Raw genomic sequence first — 22181 nt, forward strand, 5'->3', positions numbered from 1 at the left:
CCAGTGTATGTAAGAGGCAGGACTTTGACCCACTGATTCTTATTTCTGAGGCTAACTCTCTTTCTATCACATCATATTGCCTCTCAACTTAATTTAAAAATGTAACTTTATTATTTTTTAATGTTCCAAACTTTAGTATAAAAATGTTGATAACAAATAGAAAACCAATTTTATTCATTTTTACAGAAAATCACATTTGCTTACATATGCTTGTATACACACATACATATATGTCATTATATTATATATGTTTGTATACATAAATATATATACACATATATTTTAAAATCACAACTGGAAAAAATAGGGCTATATTTTATTTAAATCAAACTGGATACCTAACAGAAAGCAGATAGTGTCAATACATATAGCAATAAATGAGTCTGCTATCCTGGCATCCAAGGACTTTTTCTTCATGTAAAACAGCACATACAAGTGCTAATAGGGAGCATACCAAAAACCAAATGCTCCTCCAATAAAACTATATGTGGATTCCTGATAGATTTAGAATAAAATACTTATCATTAAAGGCTCTCTTTTAAGACATGTTTGTTCCTATTTCATGGGGTTTATTTGTGACATGTCAATCCATCTCAAGAGATGGGCAAGCCCATAGTTTGTTTTTTTCTTAAAAATAGTCAAAAGGCTGTGTTGTATGGACATTGGCCAAATGAATCACGATGCAGAAACATATTCACAAAGATGTGACCCAATTGTCAAGACATTTTATTTAAACTTTCAGTTCCCTGATTTAAAAGAAATATTTAGATGGAAATAGGTAGGTAATCTTCTCTTATGAAGCTCCAATGCCATCAAAAATTTACCTTTCTTATCCATTCATATCTTTTACAGAATGGTGCTTCAGACATATTAGCTGAATGAATACATGAATGAAAGCACTCTGGGAGGTAGTGGGTGTGGTGGAAGGAACACTGGATCTAAAGTCGGAGGACATGGATTCAAAACACTTACACTTGTTAGATTATAGGTAAATCAGGACAACCTTGAGCTTTAGTTTCCTCATCTGTAAAATCAAAAGGGTTGAACTCTCTAAAGCCCCTTCCAGCTAAGAATCCTATAATTTTACAAATGAATGAATGAGTGCATGTTTGCAGCAAAAGCAGTGTCTAGATATTCAAGAAAATGGTTAAAATTATTGAAGTTTTTGTTGTCACATTCAGAAGTCTAAAGCCAAAATTTATAAAGCAAAAACAACCCCCCCCATTTCGTGAGAAACATCATTGTTCCTCAGTAACATTTTGAGTCAAAACAAGCCAGCTGCCTGATGATTTATACCTCACCCAACATATTTTTCCACCTTCCAAAGGCATTAGAAAGGGAAGATTTCTGCCAGAGGCAATTGTAAACATATTGCCGAGAGCCTGGACACCTTGTTTTTCAATACAGCAGGCTTCTTCTTTTGGCCCTTGCTAAGAAGTCAGCTTCCCAGAACTGCTAAGGACAGAGAGAACAGCAATGATCTGAAATCTTGGGTGAGTGTAACCATCTGACCTTGTCCTCCAAAATGTGACCAACCAGAAAGCACAAAAGTTCTCTCAGAGCATCAGAAGGCTGTCAAAATCTGGTATCACAAAGTTCCAAACACTGTCCCTCCTTAGCCTTTAGTCCAGAGTTATACAGTTGGAGGTACAGGAATTAATAGATCAGGAGGTACTAAGGCATATTATGGCAGAGGCCATCTTGCTGAGCCAGATGAGTTTTATCTTTTTGACTCTAGTGCTCTATTCCAGTAGTGCAAAAAAGAGGGAGAGTTGCTGACACCTATAATGATCAGCAATAGCAGATACAGGAGCATCATGAGAGTGAAGCGATGGTTAGAAATCCAGGAAGGCTGGCTTGAGACCCTGTATTTTAAAAAATAAAAAGGGAGGGGAGAGAGAGGAAAAAACCCATCTTTTTTTATCTATGCAATTTTTTTTGGCTAGAAGGATGACTATGGTAAATTCCTGCCAAGTGAGCCTCAAAGCTAGACTTCTCTGTACTTCTTCACTCAGAGAAATCTGGGGCATATTGTCTTTATGGTTCTAGAGGTGCTTTCAACAAACAGTACATTTTCTAAATGTACATAAGACAGCAACAGCAATGACCTCATTCCTATTTTTTTTTTTAACCTTTTTACCCACCCATCTTTCCTTAAGTAAACCCCTGGTTTAATTTCTTGAAACAAAAGATATTCTAGCAAATGCTTAGAAAGGAATAATCATCAGGATGCTTTATCAACTGTGTCTGGTTTAAATGCCTACAGATACATAAGCTTGAGCCAGGAAAATCATGCTTTTGATTCCAAGAAATTGATCACTACCAGGGCTACAGTGGACACCCAGGGGTCCTTTGTTTTGGGAGAAACAAGAAGTTTAGGTAGGAGATCACAATAATTTTCTTTTTTTTTAGTTTTTTTGTAAGGCAAATGGGGTTAAGTGGCTTGCCCAAGGCCACACAGCTAGGTAATTATTAAGTGTCTGAGACCGGATTTGAACCCAAGTACCTCCTGACTCCAGGGCTGGTGCTTTATCCACTACGCCACCTAGCTGCTCCACAATAATTTTCTAAGGAAAAAAATGTCCTATGTTTTTAAGCCACCAAAAGCAGGGTAGAGTCATTAGTGTTTACTTCTTACCTAACTGGTCTTTGGCATTTTCTAGACCACAGATATTTTGTCAAATAAAATCAATTTGCTGCTTAATGAACTCACAATTTTTTTTTTAACCATACCTTAAGCAGTGAATCTTGATCTTACCTCTTAGGTTGTTTCTGAGAATAAACTAACAGATATTTTACTCGTAAAAGTTGGTTGTTGGTAACAACAAAGTATTTGGGTGGGACATCTCCCCCTTCACTATGTTTGGCTCTTGCTCTTTTTCGATCTATTTCTTCTGAATCTGAAAAAGAAGAAAACAACCAAAAGTAAAAAATCAAGGAAAGCTTAATTGAAGGTATGAAATAATTAGCACATAGGGACTTATCTTTTTGACTCCAGTGCTGGATTCCCATAGTGCCAGAAAGAGAGAGTTGCTAACACCTATAATGATTAGCAATTGTAGATACAGGAGCATCATGAGAGTGAAGTGATGTTTAGAAATGGCTTGAGACCCTATGTTAGCCTCCAGAGTCATAGTATGCCCCAGTAATACTCAAGATGCTCTTGACTTAGGACTTAGAAATAAGTTATAGGCATGGGTGAGGAGAAGTTGAAAAGCAGGAAGCAAGAAAAATGATAGAGAAATGATAAAAAAGATGGTTTCAGGGGTGGCTAGGTGGCATAGTGGATAAAGCAAGCACCGGCCCTGGAGTCAGGAGTACCTGGGTTCAAATCCAGTCTCAGACACTTAATAATTACCTAGCTGTGTGGCCTTGGGCAAGCCACTTAAGCCCATTTGCCTTACCAAAAAAAAAAAGAGAGATGGTTTTAGAGAAGCCTCCGAAGATTTGAATGACTATAGAGTGAAGTGAGCAGAACAAGGAAAACATTCTAAATTATAACAATACTTCAAAGATAAACAATTTTGAAAGATGAACTTTGATCCATACAATGATCAACTAAAAATCCAGAGTACTGATGAAGAATAATACCCATCTCTTGACAGAAAGATGATGGAATCAAGCTACAGAACAAGACGTTTTTTGGACATAGTCAATGGGAGAATTTGTTTGGTATGACTATTTTGTAATAAAGGGTAATGTTTTTCTTTTCTTTTTTTGCAATGGGGAGGGCTCAGATAAGAGAAAGAAAAAAAAATGGATTTTTATTAACTGAAAAATCAAATTAAACCACCAGAAATAGGCTGTTAAAGGAAGAATGCAAAAGAAAGACATATACATTCCACCAGTACCACAACCAGGGACAATATTGGGATATCTGCAATGGAGAATACCATCTGTAACCAGAGAAAGAATTAGGGACTTTGAATAAAGACCAAATTTCAAATTAGAAAAACAAAAAACCATTATCTTATTATGTAATTTTGCTATCTCATACTTTATTTTTCTTCCTTAAGGATATGATTTCTTTGTCAATACTTTCAACTGAGATCAATGTATACCATGGAAACAATGTAAAGACTAACAGAATGTCTTCTGTGGGGGGTGGGAAACAAGAATGGGGGAAAATTGTAAAACTCAAAATAAATAAAATCTTTCTAAAAAAGACATATAGGTACAGTTCTAGTTGGGGCTAAGGAAGATAAGTAGGGAAGAAGAAAATGAAAATGGAGATAAGTCAGAGAAGGATAGAATGAGTTAAAAATGGCATGATACCATAAACTGCCAAAAACCTGAAACCTAATTTAAAAGAAATATTTTCACTCTTCTCCTCCCCTGATTGCAATGCTACTGAAAAATTCTGATTAAATCTTGATTTAATTTATGTCTCTTCCAGTGTCAGCACAAAGCCCAACATCTACTAGGAGCTTAAAAAAAAGTAGCTATATCTATAAAATTGACATTTTTATATTACATCCTAAGGCGATGACTTTTTAGGATAGCTACTTATTTTCTAACCTTGAAACAATTCCAGCCTACTGATAGTGCTGCAAAGCTTAAAAAAAAAAAAAAAAAGATGAGCGTGAGTGCAGAAACTAAAATGTTGTTTTGATGTTTAACTGTCATGGTGTGCAATCTCTCCAAGAATTATAAATGCAACTATTCCGTGCTGAGTGGTTTGGGTGAGTGGCGTCAGACATGGGTCTGTTCTTTGGTATGCCAGTTGTTTTAGATTAAGGCAATGGAATGGATTGCATTTCTGGGTACTCTTTTTTCCTAGATTAATTTTTTTGTTTTTTGTTTGCAAGGTAATGGGGTTAAGTGACTTGCCCAAGGTCACACAGCTAGGTAATTATTAAGTGTCTGAGGCCACGTTTGAACTCAGGTCCTCCTGACTTCAGGACTGGTACTCTATCCACTGTGCCACCTAGTTGCTCCTGGGTACTCTTTTCTCAAAAGACCCACTATGCTCATTTATGGAGAACAGGATGACTATACTATATCTATTTAGAGTTTTGTAAAGCAATTAAAGACATAGCATGGCTATGAAATCTTGGGGGTTGGCAATAACATGATTCACAAATACTGAGTGAGAGAAGATGCAATTAACCTTTTACTTAGGTAGATGACCCAGAATCTAAATCCAATATATCTACCTGACTACTATTCTTTTTACAACAGAATTCCTGGTCTGAACCTGTTCCCATTACTGTCTTTGGGACTCTAGGAGATTTAAAGCATCCCTTGGCAAAAGAGATCCTGAATTATAGTTCCTTTGTTTCACATATCAAACTTCACTTCTCCAAAGACTTCCCTGATCTATCACAGGACATGATAATCTCTCTCTCCCTGAATGCTTATGACCTTTTCCTTTTGTACTAATAATTTACTGGCTGGTTATATTATTGTTTATTTTTTCCCATGTATTATGCCTTATCTTCTAAGTTCTTCAAAGGCAAGGAATATGCCATCTTTCTTCATATCCTTCACCTTGCCTGGTCTTGCTCATAGCTTACTATCCCCAAAACAAACTAACACAGGCTCTAGCTTTGGCCAGTTCTGTCTGCTTACCCTTTTTCTTGGTTTGGCACTTGACATCTGGATGGTCGATGATCTCACACAATGCCACACAACTCAGGATAGGACCCAAGAGGCTGTGCTGCCACCCCATACCATGAGGACTGTAAAGAAGAGCCAGGCTTAAGTCACTGGTAAGGTAGGTCCCTTCACCAAACAAAGATGTCTAGAAGGGTAGAGTCAAATAAAAAAGAAACACACACCCAATTGAATCAAAGTCTAGAGTTGGTACAGTTGTAGGACACATCTTTTTCTAAAAGATAATTTTAAATGGTCTCTCATAAAAACTGATAAAGCCTACATTTCCTGACAAAAATATAAGCAAACATGATCCCTGTTCACAATCATATGGTTATTGCTAAACATATTATTATTATTATTTATAAAAGTCCCATGAAATTGACTACCATTAGTATATGTGTTAAGTCAGGAAAGAGAAGTTCAGAGAAGCTAAATAATATGCCCACCCCTAAATATAACAAATGCAGTAAGAGTGGAATTAGGGTGAATGATTTAGCTACTAATCAAGGCAATGATCCAAAACAATTCCAAAAGATTTATAAGAAAAATGCTCTCCATCTCCAAAGAAAGAACTGATGGAATCTGAATGCATATTGAAGTATATTTATTATTTTTTCTTGTTTTGTTCTTTTTTAAAGTCTGTTTCATTTGGAAATGTTTTGCATGACTGTATATATATAACCTTGAAATTGAAAGAGAATTTGAAGCTAAATTTTTTTTAATTGAATGTTAAAAATTATTTTTATGATATAATTAGAAAAAAATTTTTAAACAAAGAGGAACAGTAGCAGTCCCTGTATCAGCAATTACATGAACCTGAATCTTATCCATTTATCAAATAAATGCCACTGTTTCCTCATTTTGGAATTTAGAAGCTTTCCCATTTCTCATGTACCCCAGTCAACATACATTTTTCCCAGCCTTAAAACAAATCTTTTTTCCCACACCCCATAGTCACTTTTGGGCTAAGTCTACAATGGTCACACCTTCCCAAGATCACAGATTCTTTTGCAAGACTGCTGTGCTCTAACATAGCCCTGTCTGATTTGCAAACTTGTGATACATTTGCCATGGAAATAATGTGACAGGTCAGAGCTAGAAATGGATTTTCTTTAAGGTAAATCTAATAAATGAAAGTCCAGGTTTGGACAAAAAACACTTACAAGGGGAGACTTTGCTTCACAAAAGAATTTACCTTTAACGTTTAAGTTCCTTTAGTATATTTAAAGTAGGATTTAACTTTACTGAAGGTTCAACTATTATGTAAAGCAGGGACCACCTAGATTTCAGTAGCAGAGCATTGCAAAGGCTATGCATTTGAGACTCCAAAGTAAGCAAGCTCTTCAATCTGAATCTAAACACTGCAAATTAATTAGGCACTGCATAGTTCTGCGAAACTGCTGCAGACTACACAGGGGGTGTGCCAAGCTGGTTTTATGCAAAATACTTTTGTAGTGACCTGAGGGGCACTAGAAAACCTTCTCCCACACCAGTCCCCAAAAGTACCTATATAGCACCCATCAGGTTTCTCTGAAAATCCTCTAACAAGATCAGCCTTTTATTCCTCTCACTAAAAGAAAAGGCTTAAAATGTGCAAATGCCCTCGGGAATAGGGAAGAAGAGTGATTAAAATTCACAACTGAAAAAAAGACTGTTATCTGGGCCTTCTCCCAGCAGGACAGAAGCAAGCCTCCTCCCCTGGATTCAGCAAACAGGTGTTCCTCTGTGGAAGCAAAAGGGAGCTGGAAATACAAAATGGAAAAAAAAAATCTTCACAATTTTCTCTAGCCTTGGTCAAAGTGGTATGCCTTGGTTTTAACCCAAAATATTTTCAAATTCTCCTTCAAGCCTTACCTTGTTTAAATGGCAGTGTAAACCATTATGTAAGATGGAATGGAAGTTTTCCAGGCGGCTCCCATGGAATGCATAGATAAGGTCCCTTTCTCCTTTGGTCTCATAAAATTTGGCATCTACTCGACCAGAATATACTATTTCAAACAGAAAGTCAGGTGCAGGGACACTGGTGCCTGAAATTCCCATCAATTCTTGGATCTTCACATACTTGAAAATATAATAGAATTTTCAATGTTATTTGGGAAACTATCAAATTGTGTTACAAAACAAATGAAATCACAACTCTTATTTTAAACTGTATTTGAATTTATACATAAGAATAAATTTTCATCACAGTAAATAAATCAACCTGGAAAAAAGAATTAAAAGCTACAATTTCAAAATTTCTTTTCTATAATTACCCAGTCTGCCAGAAAAAATGAACTAAAGAAATATTAATAATGTATTACAATGTATAGCACTTCTAACTTTCAAAGGACTTTCATATCTATTACCTCATTGGATATTCAATACTACTTTCTAATGATGTTGTCCTTCGTTCTTGAAGAAGATCATAGGGAAGGTGATACTATGACAAACACATAAATTGGATTTGAGTGAGAGGATGCTGTGCTAAATTAACAATCTCATTTCTCCTCCAGAGCCATCTAAGTTCAGTGGCCAGATATGAATCAGGATAATCAGATGACTGGAGATGGCCCTGGATGCAAGGCAATCAGGGTTAAATGACTTGTCCAAGGTCACATAGCTAATAAGTTTCAAGTGTCGGAGGCCAGATTCAAACTTCCAACCTCTTGACTCCAAGGCCAGTGATCTATCCATTGTGTTAATACTACTTTCTAAGGTATGGAGGATAAGCAATATTGTCTCAATTTGAGAAATGAATAAACTAAAGTCTAGAGAAATTAAGTGACTTGTCAAAGATCATGACGGTAACAGAGTCAGGACTAAAACTAAGATTTCTTAATAACTAGTATAGTGCTCTTTTCCATTATATTATTAGCCAATAGAAATACTGACCAAATTTCTATTCCAGTTGTGAAAGATGCCCGTCTTTCAGCACAGCCTTTGTAACATTTATGGTCTTAAATTAATCAAGGACCTCATAAGTTGGGTGAAGAGAAACTCTTGCACCCATCTGAAGTAGCTCTGTGTAGCAGAGAGCAAATAAGATTGAGAGTGAGAATAATAACAGCTGACACTCTCACTATTCCCCTCTCTGAAACTCCTGTAGCCCCCTCCTCCTCCTGAGGAATTCTTCCTGAAACTTCTATTATGAGGATGTGCCCAGGATGACCATGCTTACTCCTTTACTCCTTCCCTGGCTCCACTCTCTAACATTCTCCTGACTTCTCCAACTAGTTTTTTTTAAGTTTCCTTTTATATGTTTTTCCCCATTATAATGTAAGCTCCTTGAGTGAAGGGATTGTCTTTTTGTTTCTATTTTTAATCTGAGTGCTTACCATAGTCAGACCCTTAGTAAACAAGCACTTAATAAAAGCTTATTTACTTCACTACATAGCATTTTAAGAATTTCAAAGTGTTTTACATATGTTAGCACAATTGAGCATCACAACAATTCAGTAAGGTAGGAACCTGAGGCTCAGAGAAGTAAGCTGACCAGTTCATGGTCTCCTAGCTAGTAAGTACTGGACATAGCTGTCAAATTTCAGTCTTCTTAACTGACTCCAAGTTGAGCACCCTATCTACTAGACAGTCAATTTAATAAGATCCTACTATATGCCAGGCACACTACTGAGCTTGCGTAATACAAAGGTAAAAGGAGTTGAGTCTAATGGGGAAAATATGCCAGAGGGAAGGCACAAAAGTGAAGAGGGATCAGAAAGGGCCTCCAATAGTAGGTGGGGTTTTAGCTGGGGACCAGAAGAAAGCAGAAATGAGGAGAGCATTCCAGGCACGGGCGGGGGGGGGGGGGGGGGGGGGGGGGGAGGCGGAGTAAGAGAAAATATCTAGAGTCAGGAAATGTAATGTGTTATTGTGAGAAATAGCAAGAAGACCAGTGTCACTAAATCACACAGCACAACACGGGGCACTATATAATAAAAGACTGGATAGGCTAAATAGGGCTATGAATAACAAACAGGATTTTACATTTGATCCCGGAAATAATAGGGAGCCATTGGAGTTTACTGAACAGGGAGAAGACATGGAAGCTCTAAAGAAGTCTCTAAGACTGAATATAAAGTCAAAAAATCTAAAATCTTAATCTTTTAATCCAACCTCTACCACTAACTAGTTGTGTGACATTGTACAAATCCTTTAAAGTCTCCATTTTTTTCACTTAAAAAAGAATCAATTTCAGCTCAAGAAATCTGTCATTCTCTAAATACTAAAATCTTACCTCTGTTTTCCCTATGCTGTGTAGTGTAAGAATCTTTGATGATAAAATCCAGCTCACCAAATTCCATGCTCTCTTATCTTTGTCATCTGCAGACTGGAGAAGTTCCTTAAGGTTCGGTAGCATACTGGCATCTTCAAGCTAAAGAAAAAAATGTTTATTCTTTTTAAGGAATATGGCTCATGAAACATGACAACAGGGAGACCTCTAGTGGCAATGAAATAAAATTCATTTCTTATGTCAACATTATTTTCTCAAAAGGAATTAAAAAAGCCAGCAGTTTTTAATGCTTTTTGCTAAGAGGCAATATGAGGCTAGAGTCCAAACTCCTTAACCTGGCATCATAACTCAAATATCATTTCCATTTTTTCTCCCACTGTTTCCCTAGAGCTAGACTATACATAGAACATTGTCACACACACACACACACACACACACACAAACACAGACACACAAACCCTGTGCTTTTCCCACCCTGTCTTTTCTCAAGACTGTTCCCACCCTCCAACTGAAGACCTAATTCTTACATACCCTTCAAAGTCAAGCCCCTATTTTTTCATTATGTTTTCTTGACTACTTTCTCACTCCAAGACCTCAGTATTACTTTTCTGAATTCCTTTACACTTATTTCTGTAACACTTAACCACTATCAGAAGCAGTGTGTATAGAGGAAAAACTACTGAAGCCTAAGACTTGGGTTCTGTCACTTATTATTACTGGTATTCTAGTAGTAAATCACTGAACTTTTTGGAGCCTCAATTTCCTCATCTATAAAATGAGTGTTGACCTAGATAGCTTCAAAGTTACCATGACTTTTTTATTATCTTCTTCACATGTTGCTTTGAATTGTTTAATATTTTTTTCTGCTCGTTAGTATTCTCTCTTCCACCCATATTATAAATTTCTTGAAATCATTTACTAGGTCTTATGACTTTGAACACAGAGAGTGATCAGTTAATATTTACCTATAGATTCAATTCCATTTTTTTTGGCAAAAAGGGCTTTACTCATTTTTTTAGGTCTCTAATATTGAAAATGTGGACATTTTAGAATTTGTCAAGTATTCCTTTCTCTCTTACAGCACTATTATGAAGTTTCATAATTCTTTAAGTCTTATGTAAATATAGCATTACTATAATTAAGCTTTGAAAATAGGCAATGAACAGCACATGTTTAATAAGCAAAGTCCTATCTATATTAGAGCATGTGAGGACACAAACAGGGCTGTCCTTTGTTTTTACGGAATTTACAAACTTAATACTAAAGAACAAACAAAAACTATATGTGCATAGATGAATATGTTCTATTCACTTTTCTCCAAATATAATTAATATTTTTTGCCCATGTGTCTTTGCCTGATATGCTCTCCCTCTTCACCTGAAAAATTATCATTCAAATCCAAATCCAAATCCCATCTTCTCTGTGAAGAATTCCATAAGCATCCCAGCCCCCATTGTTCTCTCCCTCTCTAGAATTCATTTATCACTTGTCTGTACCATTTGTTTCACACTTAGTATATGTTACTTTATATTGTTAGACCTGTCTCTCAACCTGATCACAGGCACCTTGAGGATTCTCTAGACTGCCTTATAATTTTGTGTTAATCATAGCATCTAGTAGTGTTCTACATATAACAGATAGTAAATGATTGAATACTAATCAATACAGCGAGGCGAGTGAATCATGAAAACATTATATTACCAAAATGCAAATACACAAACAAAAATCAAGTATTATATCTAATAAAGTAGAGGTGGGCTTTCAAAGAGTAGGAAGATTCTGAATAGTTTTAAAGAGTTTAATGTGATTTTAAAAAAAAGTCAGAAGACTTCTACAATCCATCACTCACTCTTTCTGCTAACACTATCATATCCTCTTCAAAGTATAACTCACCCCTGATTCTTGTTCAGTGCCCTTCTTGTGCAGGAACATTTCAGAGACAAAATCATAAATTACCATGGATCAGAGAATCTTGTTGCAGAAACTACAGGAAAATCTCAATTTCAATTTGTGGTTTTATAATTTGAGTTTTCTAATATTTGCATTGAGTAGAGTCATATAGCTAATGCTTCAGGCTGCCAAAAACAAAAATTATTAAATATAATACTGCCCCAGCTCATCTACCTTGTTCATATCTTGTAGTTCCCAATGTGTGCCAGTCAAGACATGAGTTAGTATTTCTGTTAATCATTTGTAGTCTTGTCTCAGATTAATTTAAACAAGAAAATGTACCAACGGAAGATGCAGGAAATCCTTCTTTAACATCTTGCAGTTTCGTCCCTACCTGAAGACTTTCTCTACTTTCCACAGTGTAAAGTATGCTAATCACAGGATCTCTAAAATTAGAATAAGGAAGTCCCCAATATATGAAGGCAAGGAAATTTTAAATACATATGCAACTGTTCCCTTTAAAAGAAAAATCTGGTTCTACTTAGATCTATCCTGTTTTACCCTCAGGCTAGCCAGATTTTCCTTATTCAAATAGGTCTATTCAATTAAATAAACATTCAATGCCTACTGTGTGCATAGAACTGTAAAATATTATATATTGATCAATCCCTATCCCTTCCAAAGCTTACAATTTAGTAGGGAGGCGAGACATGTACATAGATAACTACATGCAGGTCAGGAAGGTGACAAATAATAAAGGTACAAAGAACTATTAGAGTTCAGAAGAAGAAATAGTTCTAGTAGAGGGTGGCATGGGATGGGACAGAGAGAGATATCAAGGAAAATTTCATGAAAAGATGGCACTTAAGTTCAGCTTTAAATGGCCAGTAAGATTTAATAATGTAAAGATAGAGCCCAAAGGAGTCTAAAGTATAATTTCAGGAAAGATGGAAAACCAGCAGGGAAGGTATTTGAAGAACAGAAGGACCTTCTGGTACCCCACAATAAATGAATGAAAATAATGAATTGCCATAGGAAATGTTTCTAATGCTAGCTAGACAGATTGATTGCTAAGTTCACAAGAAAATACATTTTTTAAAGAGCAAATGACTGTCAGAACAGGAAAATTGCTTCAATTCCCCTCTATGACAGTCCAATCACACCACACATCATATGGCAAGTAGAGGCATGCCTAAATTTAAGGTAACACCAAAAAAAAAGAAAGGTGTGTGCAATGGTTCTGAGATACATGAAGGATATATCAGACAGTAGAGTATGGAATCAAATTGTGGTATAAGAGACAATGAGGGCCTCTTCAAGGTCATACAGAGATGGGAGAAGGTGCTCTCAATAAATGAGCAGGGGTCACTTGTTATAATTTTCTAACTACCTACTACACACTACCTATTACACTACTGCTAGTCTCTGAAAGGAATACAAAGACAATCTAAGCATTTTTAATCTAGTTAGGAGGACAAGTCATTAGTTAACCCTACCAGATTGAAGTCATAGTTCAAAACAAGAATAAGTATTACTAGGGATTTATGCAATCAACTATGAAAGGATGTGAACAATAAGCGGACTTTAGAAAGATAAATCATTTTAGGGAGATAAGGTTATAGAAGAATGTGATTTGACCTGTATCTTAAAGGATGGGTAGATTTTTAAGTAACTGAGAGGATAGGGAGGACAGTTGAGGCAGGGCTGGATTTGGGTTCAGGAAGCTCTAAATTCAAATTTTACGTCAGACAATTACCTCAGTAATTTGAAGTACAGTTAAAATATTTTTTAAAACTAAGTTCACAAACTCCAAGTTAAGAACTCCTGATCAAGTCCAGTTCTCTCATCTTAGTATTAAAGATGCCAATATTCAGAGAAAAGCAATTTTGCAACTTTTCCAGGGTTCTACAGGTGGCATAACCAAGATTAGCACCCAGATAATTTACCTCCTGATATAATCCATTTTTCTGCTATAATATCTTTGTGACATAATTTCTGACTAAATTAGGGAAAAAAACCCAAATTCTGATTTGGGAATCTGCTACCCTACAGCCCACTCTAGAGGCAATAGGAGATCAAGCAGCCTAGTCTCCCTCTCTGTCAAATATAGTGGCTGAAGGACCTTGGCTATTTCCTCAATTTCTCAAATCTGAAAAATGAATAGCATATTCCCACTGTCTCTCATAAGGAAGTTTAAGGACATGAGATAATGTAGACTGGGAAACTCTTGGAAATTCTCAAGAGTAGCTTAAGCTAATAAAAACACAGTGAGCTCTGTAATTATAATAATCTAGTAACTAGCAATACAAAAGAATACTTCATTTCCTAAAGTCACTGGAGACAAAGTCACAATGACTAAAAATCATTGTGAAAAAGGTAAATATAGGAAATCTGAAAATAGAGGCTATGGACAATTCATGAAAAGGCAGAAACAGGACAAAAAAAAAAAGTATGTTCAATTCAATTAGATTCTTCAAGGGTTTGCAGCAAAGTACATTATATCAACTACTCTGGTTCTGTTCAGTTATGGACCCCCCATGGCATAGTTCCAAATTGGGCCACTCATTCTCAACAGTAGAATGACAGAGAGAGGCCCTGAAGGTGTGTATCACCATTCCTTATGGCTCCTTGAAGAGCCAGTCATCCACAAGGACAAAAGAGAGAGGGAGCGTTGTTCCTACAATGGAATTTTCATCTGTAGAAGGGAACCTACATGGCTTCACTTTCACATTCTAGAGTCTTCGCTCCTGGAAAGTCAAACCACCTTTACTTCTTCTATGGGAACACTATGGTATATGGTAACAAAAGGGTAGAACTAGAGTATCTGGAATATACTCTTTTCTTGGACCTGCTCTTGAAAAATTTGCTCTTGTCACAGGGCTTTTTCCTTTTACTGATTACAAAATCTCCACTGATAACAAAATCCCCAAGTTCCTAACCTTCTAGGTCTCTGAGTTTCTTTGGTTCTCTAGAGTTTGGAGATTTACTGCATCCAATTCAAAATCACTTCTTAGACCTTCTGCCACTACCACAATGAAATGCTCAGATCTGGCATTCATTCCCTAACCTATTTTGTCTCTCTGCCCAAAGTATTTTCTAGGAGTTAGTCACAAAGGGAAAAAAAGAATATTTAAAAATTGTAACTATAATTAGAACTGTATATTAAACAACTGAATTCTAAAACTTCCTCCTCTAATAAAATAGAAAAGCACTTAGTCAATGCTTACTATGTGAAAAAATTATGTTCTGTGCTGGGTATACAAACAGGAAATTCAGACACCACTACTTGCATATATATATATATATATATATATATATATGTATATATATACATATATATATATACACACATACACATATATATATACATACACATATATATTATGTATACTTTTATATATACTTGCTTTTATAATTGGGAGAGAGAACACAGAAAGGAGGGTTTGTGTTCATTACGTAGCAGGTAAAAAGGTCAAGTAGAGGGGGAGATACTAAGGCTACTGGATACCAGAATCTAAGAGTAGAAAATGTTCCACTATCAATATTCTTAATTTTTTTAGGTTTTTTTGCAAGGCAATGGGGTTAAGTGGCTTGTTCAAGGCCACACGGCTAGGTAATGATTAAGTGTCTGAGGCTGGATTTGAACTCAGGTACTCCTGACTCCAGGGCTGGTGCTCTATCCACTGTGCCATCTAGATGCCCTTGCGCCATCTAGTCGCCCCTGCACCACCTAGCCGCCCCAGAAAATGTTCCACTATCAAGGGGATACCCCTTTAGAGCAGCTAGGTGGTACACTGAAGAAAGTACCAGATCTGGAGTCAGGAAGAACCATCCTCCTAAGTTCAAAGCTGGTCTCAGATACTTACTAGCTGCGTGACTCTGGGTAAGCCACTTCACCCTGTTTGCCTCAGTTTCCTCATCTAAAATGAGCTGAAGAAGGAAATAGCAAAACACACCAATATCTTTGCCAAGAAAACCCTAAATGGAATCATGAAGAATCAGAAACAGGCACGGCTAGGTGGCGCAGTGAATAGAGCACCGGCCTTGGAATCAGGAGTACCTGGGTTCAATTTGACCTCAGACATTTAATAATTACCTAGCCATGTGGCCTTGGGCAAGTCACTTAAACCCATTGCCTTGAAAAAAAAATTTAAAAAAAAGAATCAGAAACAACTCAAAATAACTCAACAGCATCAATGCGATACTAGACTATAGGCTGTTTGGCAGAGAGCTAGGAATTAGAATCCCACTGACAATGACTATCCTGCACCTGTGCTTGCTGAGGAGGGAATGATCTGTGGCCCCAGGCACTGCTCATCTAGTTTTCTTGCCACACAAATGGCAGGATGTACCATGAAGGTAGCTGGTTCAGGACCAGGTATGGTTCTGCCACCATTCTCATCTGCTGTCATCTTCTCCCCAAAACATCCCCACTGGACAATTCTGAATGTCCTGTCCTCTCTTCTACAATCTGAAGGAACATGTCTTCTGTTCTACAATCTAACCTCAGTCTCTATCAATCATGAAGCCTCCTTCTGACCAAACTAAGGGTAGGATATAAAAAACTATCACACAAAATTACAGTTGGTCCTGTCTTCCAGAAAACAGAATATAATCTGCTGTGCAGATCATTGATTCCATCCCTCCAAAACTACTGTCTTCCTTACAAGCTTACAGGTTGCTCTCTTATATCCTGGAAAAATATTCCATTCATTCTTTGTAGATTATTTTTTATCAGGAATACTGGAAAAATGGGGGTGACTATAAACCAATGTGAGGCTGAACAAAATGATATCCAGAAGCTTCCCTACCAGGTATTAAGAGTCTAAGATAGGGGCAGCTAGGTGGTGCAGTGGATAGAGCACCGGCCCTGGAGTCAGGAGTACCTGAGTTCAAATCAAGCCTCAGACATTTAATAATTACCTAGCTGTGTGGCCTTGGGCAAGCCACTTAACCCCACTGCCTAGCAAAAACTTAACAAAAATAAAGTCTAAAATAGTATGTTATTTTTTTTAGGGTTTTTTTTTTAAGGCAATTATTGAATGTCTGAGGCCGGATTTGAACTCAGGTACTCCTGACTCCAGGGCCAGTGCTCTATCCACTGCACCACCTAGCCACCCCAATAGTATGAGTATTCAAACACACTAATATACTCGTCCATTTTGATTTGATCCATTGATTGAAAAAGTGACATCCTAGAGATGTCCAGAAAAGAATTCATGACACAAGTTAGGGAAAAGTCAAAACAGGAAAAAAGAAATACTCTTCCAAGGACTCAAGAGGATGAAACCTCTAGTTTAAACTAGACATAAGTTACATTGCCCACACAATGGGCAGTTGTTGGACTGGGGAGTCAGGAAGGCCTGAATTCTAATGTTTTCCTGCCATTTACTATCTGTGTAACAAAGAGAAAGACATTTTACCTTTGAGCCCCAGTCTCTCATCTGCAAATGAAAGTACCTGAAGTACCTAGAGGTTGTAGGTTCCTATTCAAAATAGTAAATACTTTCAAACTTTAGTTATGATTATGATTATTATTATCCAAAAACTCAGGAACAAAAGGGACTTTGGACAAACTGGGAATCAAGAATAAGCAATGTTTAGAAGAGCCCATTTGGTACTTTGAAACTTGAAATTTGTGCCTTCTCTTGTGGCGATTATCCACTTTTAACCCAAGTCAAACTAATTGGATAAGATGAACTGTAACTACAATCCTTCAGTTATATGTAATTTGTATCCTAAATTTTCCCTACATTGTAATAAAAAGTTTAGTTTTGTACCTAAACACCTGTGTGTGCTGAACAAGGATAAAGTGGAATGTGAATGCAGTGCCACCTAAAAGTCTTAGTCTTTGCTGTGAGAAATCTCCTATTAAAAGAAAGAAATAAAGGGGATAGAAGGGTTCACCAGTAGAGGAGATAAGCGTTCCAGACCTTTATAAATCCCAGGCCCTTGCAAATATTGAGTATTATAACAATGCATGTTTTGAATGATGTTCTTCAGAAATTACAAGATTCTTAAATGCTTTGATGGCTGATATTTATACTATACCATTAATAACTATAAATTGCTTTACATTCACTATTTTATCTGAAACTTCACAATAATCCTGAGGTAGATTCTATGGAAATTATATCTTTATTTTAGAGATGAGAAAGTTGAGGCTCAGAGACTGGCCAAGGACAACTAAATTAAAGCATTTATTAAATATCTACCCTGTTGCAGGTCCTATGCTAAGTGCTGGGGACACAGATACAATGAATGAAACAATCCCTACTCAAAAAGAGTTTCCAGTTTAATGGGAGAAATACCAAGATAATGTCCCAAAAGTCTTAGTGCAATGTTAGGAGGCACTCATAAACTTCCCCCAAACCTCTCATCATTTTCAAATTTAATCATTTTAATTTTTGTATTTAGTTTCATAGATTCCAAATAATTTTAAGTTTTAATACCATAAGACACCCAGAGAGTTCTCATGCAATGCATGTATGACAATTTCTATGTGACACTTTCTTCGACTGGTAGATTAGTAGAGGAGGCCCTTTTGCTTGGTCACCTAGGTCACTTATCTACCTCCATTAGACTTTTCTTGAAGGGTCATGTTAAAACTGCTGTGTACGCATCAAAACTTTGTTCTTTGGAAGTTCTTAAGGTTAAGATTACAATCCAATACTTTCAGTCATTCAGCAGCAGCTGATAAAAGTTTTTACAAAGTTAGAAAATCAACTTGAGAAATAAACAGCATAAATGGTGGTTATGTACAATTTTAATAATAAACATATCAACATTTTAGAAATTTAAATAATTAAACTTACAAAAAATTGTATATATACTTTTGAAGTTATTTAAAGTTTAAAACTGCACAAAGTCTTTTGGGTCACCTGCATAAACTTCTTCAGAATAAATGTAAAGAGAATAAATACAATTATAATACAAAGTAGTTAAAGATGAAATAATTTGAGAGAAAGGACACTAACTAGCAGCTGGAGGAGACCAGGAAAGTTTCATGGGATGCTTGAGCGTCTTGAAGGAAGTGAGGAAGAAATGTATTCCCATGCATGGGTCTGGAGATGTACAGCTAGTTAGTAAGTCTAGGAGGCAGTATCCAAACACAGGGCTACCTCTTAAGCCATACTACCTTCTAAATCACCACAGAAAAATTATGTTAAATATTACTTTAATGCTTGTAAACTGGAAATTCAAGTATAGTCATTATCTAGTCATCAAAACAGCTGATTGAGCAGAATTTCCTACTCCATGAATAAACTGTAAGCATTTGCTGAACCATGTGTTTTTCAAAATTCCACTACTAGATTATCTGCAGTACATAATGTGTCAATAACAACTTAAAATGGTACATCCTAAGGGGAAAAATATATTTATCTCATGAAAATTGTCCAGTGAGAACATGGATCTAGAATAGATATTTGGGACCTGGAGTAATAAATATACATCTGGCCTCTTTTTCTTTCCACACCAGGGCAACTAGTGGGTACAGCCCAGGAGGGCACAAGGGCAGATGGAATATAACAAACTTGAACTTTCTTGAAGAAAAAAGAGAAAAAGAGAGAGAGAGAGAGAGAGAGAGAGAGAGAGAATAGGGGGCGGCTAGGTGACGCAGTGGATAGAGCACTGGCCCTGGAGTCAGGAGTACCTGAGTTCAAATCCAACCTCAGACACTTAATAATTACCTAGCTGTGTGGCCTTGGACAAGCCACTTAACCCCATTGCCTTGCAAAAACCTAAAAAAAAAAAGCATAGTAAAAGGTGAAAATGGTAAATGTTGGATGGACTGTAGGAAGACAAGCACATAAATAAATTGTTGATAGAGCTGTGAATTGGTCTAACCTCTATGTAAAACTAGTCAGAATTATAATTTTTAAAATGTCACTAAACTGTACATACCCTTTGATCCAGTGACACTATTTCAAGATATACATCCCAAGGAAAACAGGTCAGACTAAGGGAAAAGTCCCATATACAACAATTTATAGTAGTACGTTTTGTATCAGAAAACAACAATCAAAAAGTATTTATTATGATACTGCTTTGTATCTAGGATACAAAAACAAAAATCAAACAATCCCTGCTTTAAGCAGTTCACATTCTATTCAAGTAGACAACATATACAATATAAATAACTATTATATACAAAATATAAAAGAAAATACAAAATAGTTTAGAGAGAGGGCACTAGCACTAGCACTTGGGTGGAAGACAAGTGGGGGGTCAGTAATTGGAAAACAGCTAAATAAATGAATACCAAAATTAATGAATACAAAGAATTCAGAGAATTGGTAAGACTGATATGAAATATGCAGAACAAAATAAGCAGAGTATTTTTATATGGTGATCACAATAATGGAAGAGAATACAACACACTGAAAAATTTCAGAACTATAATAAATGGGTGATTGTACCTCCAATCTTTTGGCAACAAGTTTCACTAAATCCCTGATTTAGAGTTTGAAGGGATTCCAGAAGTATTTAGTAAAACTCCCTCATTTTTTGGTTGTGGAAAATAAGGCTTAAGAAAATTAAGTGATAGGCTCAAGGTTACACAGGTAAGTACTAAGTGGAATGTGTGTAGAATAAGACATGTTTTCAGACGTGGCAAGGGTCTGTTTTGCTTGATTACTTATTTGTTAAAAGGGAGGTTTCTATAGAAGGAGGGAAGTCATGTGGGGATTAACAGTGACATTTAAACTTAATTAAATGAAACACTTAAAAAGAAAAAATGAGACAAGTGGTTGAGAAGAACTCACCAGAGCCTCAAAGTCCTTGTTGTCTTGGCTAACATAAGAGGCTGGGAATGGCCTCAGCACAGAGTCCCGCTTGTAGCTCTGCAGAGCAGAGGTAAAGAAGCTGCACTGGAGATCTGCTGCCAGCACATCCCTCTGGGTTGCTTCCCTGGCTGCCTCCAGGCTGAAGGGCTGCATCCCCACCACAGAGATATAAGCACTGTGGGGAGATGGAAGTCTGGATCAGGATGGGTGCCTGGTGGGGACAGAACATGGGAATCCTGCAAAATGGGTTCAAGGGAGTGGAAGTAAGCAGCACTGCCAGAATGGGGCATTTGTGGACCCTACTTAGGGAAGGCTTTCCAAACCATTCATTGGATACTGGAGCTTTCATATATGATTTATTTCGAAATTAATGCCCCTGTGCCACAAAAAAACAACAGAATTTTCCTTGACATTTATAAAAAATGGCAGTATTAAAGGTGTTCTCCCCATCTCTCTTTGGGTTCCGGGTGACTGTTTTATCTTGCTTACCCTGGTCCTACTTCTAACACGGACCGGGAGAAAGCAAAAAGGGGAGATAAATGGACAAAGAATGAACCTTGGTGAATCAGGGGAATGGGAAATCAAGAAGGCAGGAGGTTCTGATAGAGTTTGAAGGCTGGAAGAGGACATGTGAGATAAGAGGTCAAAGGTACTAGGCAGTGACCATCTCTTCTAAACCAAAAATCAGAATAAGAGATAGAAGAAAGCTCCCCCCCCACTTCCACCTATCTGTGCCCCCTTCTAATTTGTAAATAAGGTAAACTATCTTAATATCCAGGACAGAATGTGAGAGGGGGTGGGGAGAATCTCAGGGGACAGGGATGAGGCAGGAAGTTCATTGGGCAGAAGTAATAGGTGGAGGAAGAAAAAGTCACTTCAGAGGGGAAGGAATAAAAAAATGAGGACGAAGGTACCTCCAGGGTGGTGATCAGTCACTCGGATGCAAGAGCTGGGTGGGCAGCGCGATGGGGCACGGCGATGGAGGGGTGCGTAGGGCGGGCACGGCGATGGAGGGGGCAGGTCGGGGAGGCGGGCAGAATGGAACCGAGGGTCAAGAAGGCACTTCCGGAAGGCTGGAGGAGGAAGCCTGCGGGGAGCTACGGGAGACGGGGGGCCTGGGGGCCGAAGTGTCAGGAGACATGGGGGTGAGCCCTGAGGTGCCCGGATGAGGAAGTCTGCAAGGCCGTGGCGGGCTCGGGAGAGGAGGGGGTCGCAGAGGTGAGGAGGGCTTGGGGAGGGGGCAAAGGGCGGCGGCCCGGGAGCCTGGGCGGAAGGCCGCGTGTGACCCCCGGGGCGCTGGCCCTTTGTGAAGCGGGCGGCCCGGCGCCCCGGATTGGAGGCGGCCGGCGAGGGCTCCGCCTGCGGGCGCCGGGGAGAGAAGGGAGGGAGGTGGCTTCCCCAAACCCGTCAGCGCCCCTCCTCGCCGGCCGCCGCACCTCCGCCGCCGGGCCCGCACGCTGCACCGCTCCAGCCCCGCCGCCGCCGCCGCCGCCGCCGCCGAGGCCCCGCCGCGAGGCTGCCCGCCGCTCCGCCTGCCTGCAAGCGCAAGGCTGCGCGCGCAGCCCCAGCCGGCCGAGCCCTCCGGGTCTCCGCCCCTCCCGGCCACACCCCCGAGGCCCCGCCCCCACTCCCTGGCCATTCATTGGTGTCCCCGCTCCCGGAGTGAATGCCTGTGACCCCGAGGAAGGAGGGGG

At 38.1% G+C, this 22181-nt stretch overlaps 1 protein-coding gene across 3 annotated transcripts; it reads right to left on the reverse strand.

Moving 5' to 3' along the window:
* Positions 1–693: 693 nt before the first annotated feature.
* Positions 694–21955, reverse strand: PARP16 (poly(ADP-ribose) polymerase family member 16). Of its 3 annotated transcripts, none has more exons than XM_074234411.1 (7): positions 21402–21955; positions 20467–20662; positions 9815–9952; positions 7453–7659; positions 5572–5743; positions 2759–2900; positions 694–1865 (listed from the first exon to the last, which is right to left on the reverse strand). In XM_074234411.1, the coding sequence occupies exons 2-7, from the start codon at positions 20638–20640 to the stop codon at positions 1721–1723; spliced, it is 978 nt and encodes a 325-aa protein (XP_074090512.1). In that variant the 5' UTR covers positions 20641–20662; positions 21402–21955; the 3' UTR covers positions 694–1720. The 3 variants fall into 3 exon arrangements, with proteins under 3 accessions (XP_074090512.1, XP_074090513.1, XP_074090514.1); XM_074234412.1 differs by having other exon boundaries at positions 20467–20698; XM_074234413.1 differs by having other exon boundaries at positions 20467–20723.
* Positions 21956–22181: the final 226 nt, after the last annotated feature.

This window comes from Macrotis lagotis, chromosome 4, assembly GCF_037893015.1.
Source record: "Macrotis lagotis isolate mMagLag1 chromosome 4, bilby.v1.9.chrom.fasta, whole genome shotgun sequence".
NCBI classification, from domain to species: domain Eukaryota; kingdom Metazoa; phylum Chordata; class Mammalia; order Peramelemorphia; family Peramelidae; genus Macrotis; species Macrotis lagotis.

What these genes read in the sequence shown, in the direction of transcription:
- PARP16 (XM_074234411.1), bottom strand. Translation starts at nt 20,640, where the DNA reads ATGCAGCCCTTCAGCCTGGAGGCAGCCAGGGAAGCAACCCAGAGGGAT. An exon ending in ACAAGGACTTTGAGGCTCTG is followed by an intron (nt 9,953 to 20,466) that starts GTGAGTTCTTCT and finishes TTTTTTCTTTAG; the next exon opens with CTTGAAGATGCCAGTATGCT. An exon ending in ACAGCATAGGGAAAACAGAG is followed by an intron (nt 7,660 to 9,814) that starts GTAAGATTTTAG and finishes TATATTTTCAAG; the next exon opens with TATGTGAAGATCCAAGAATT.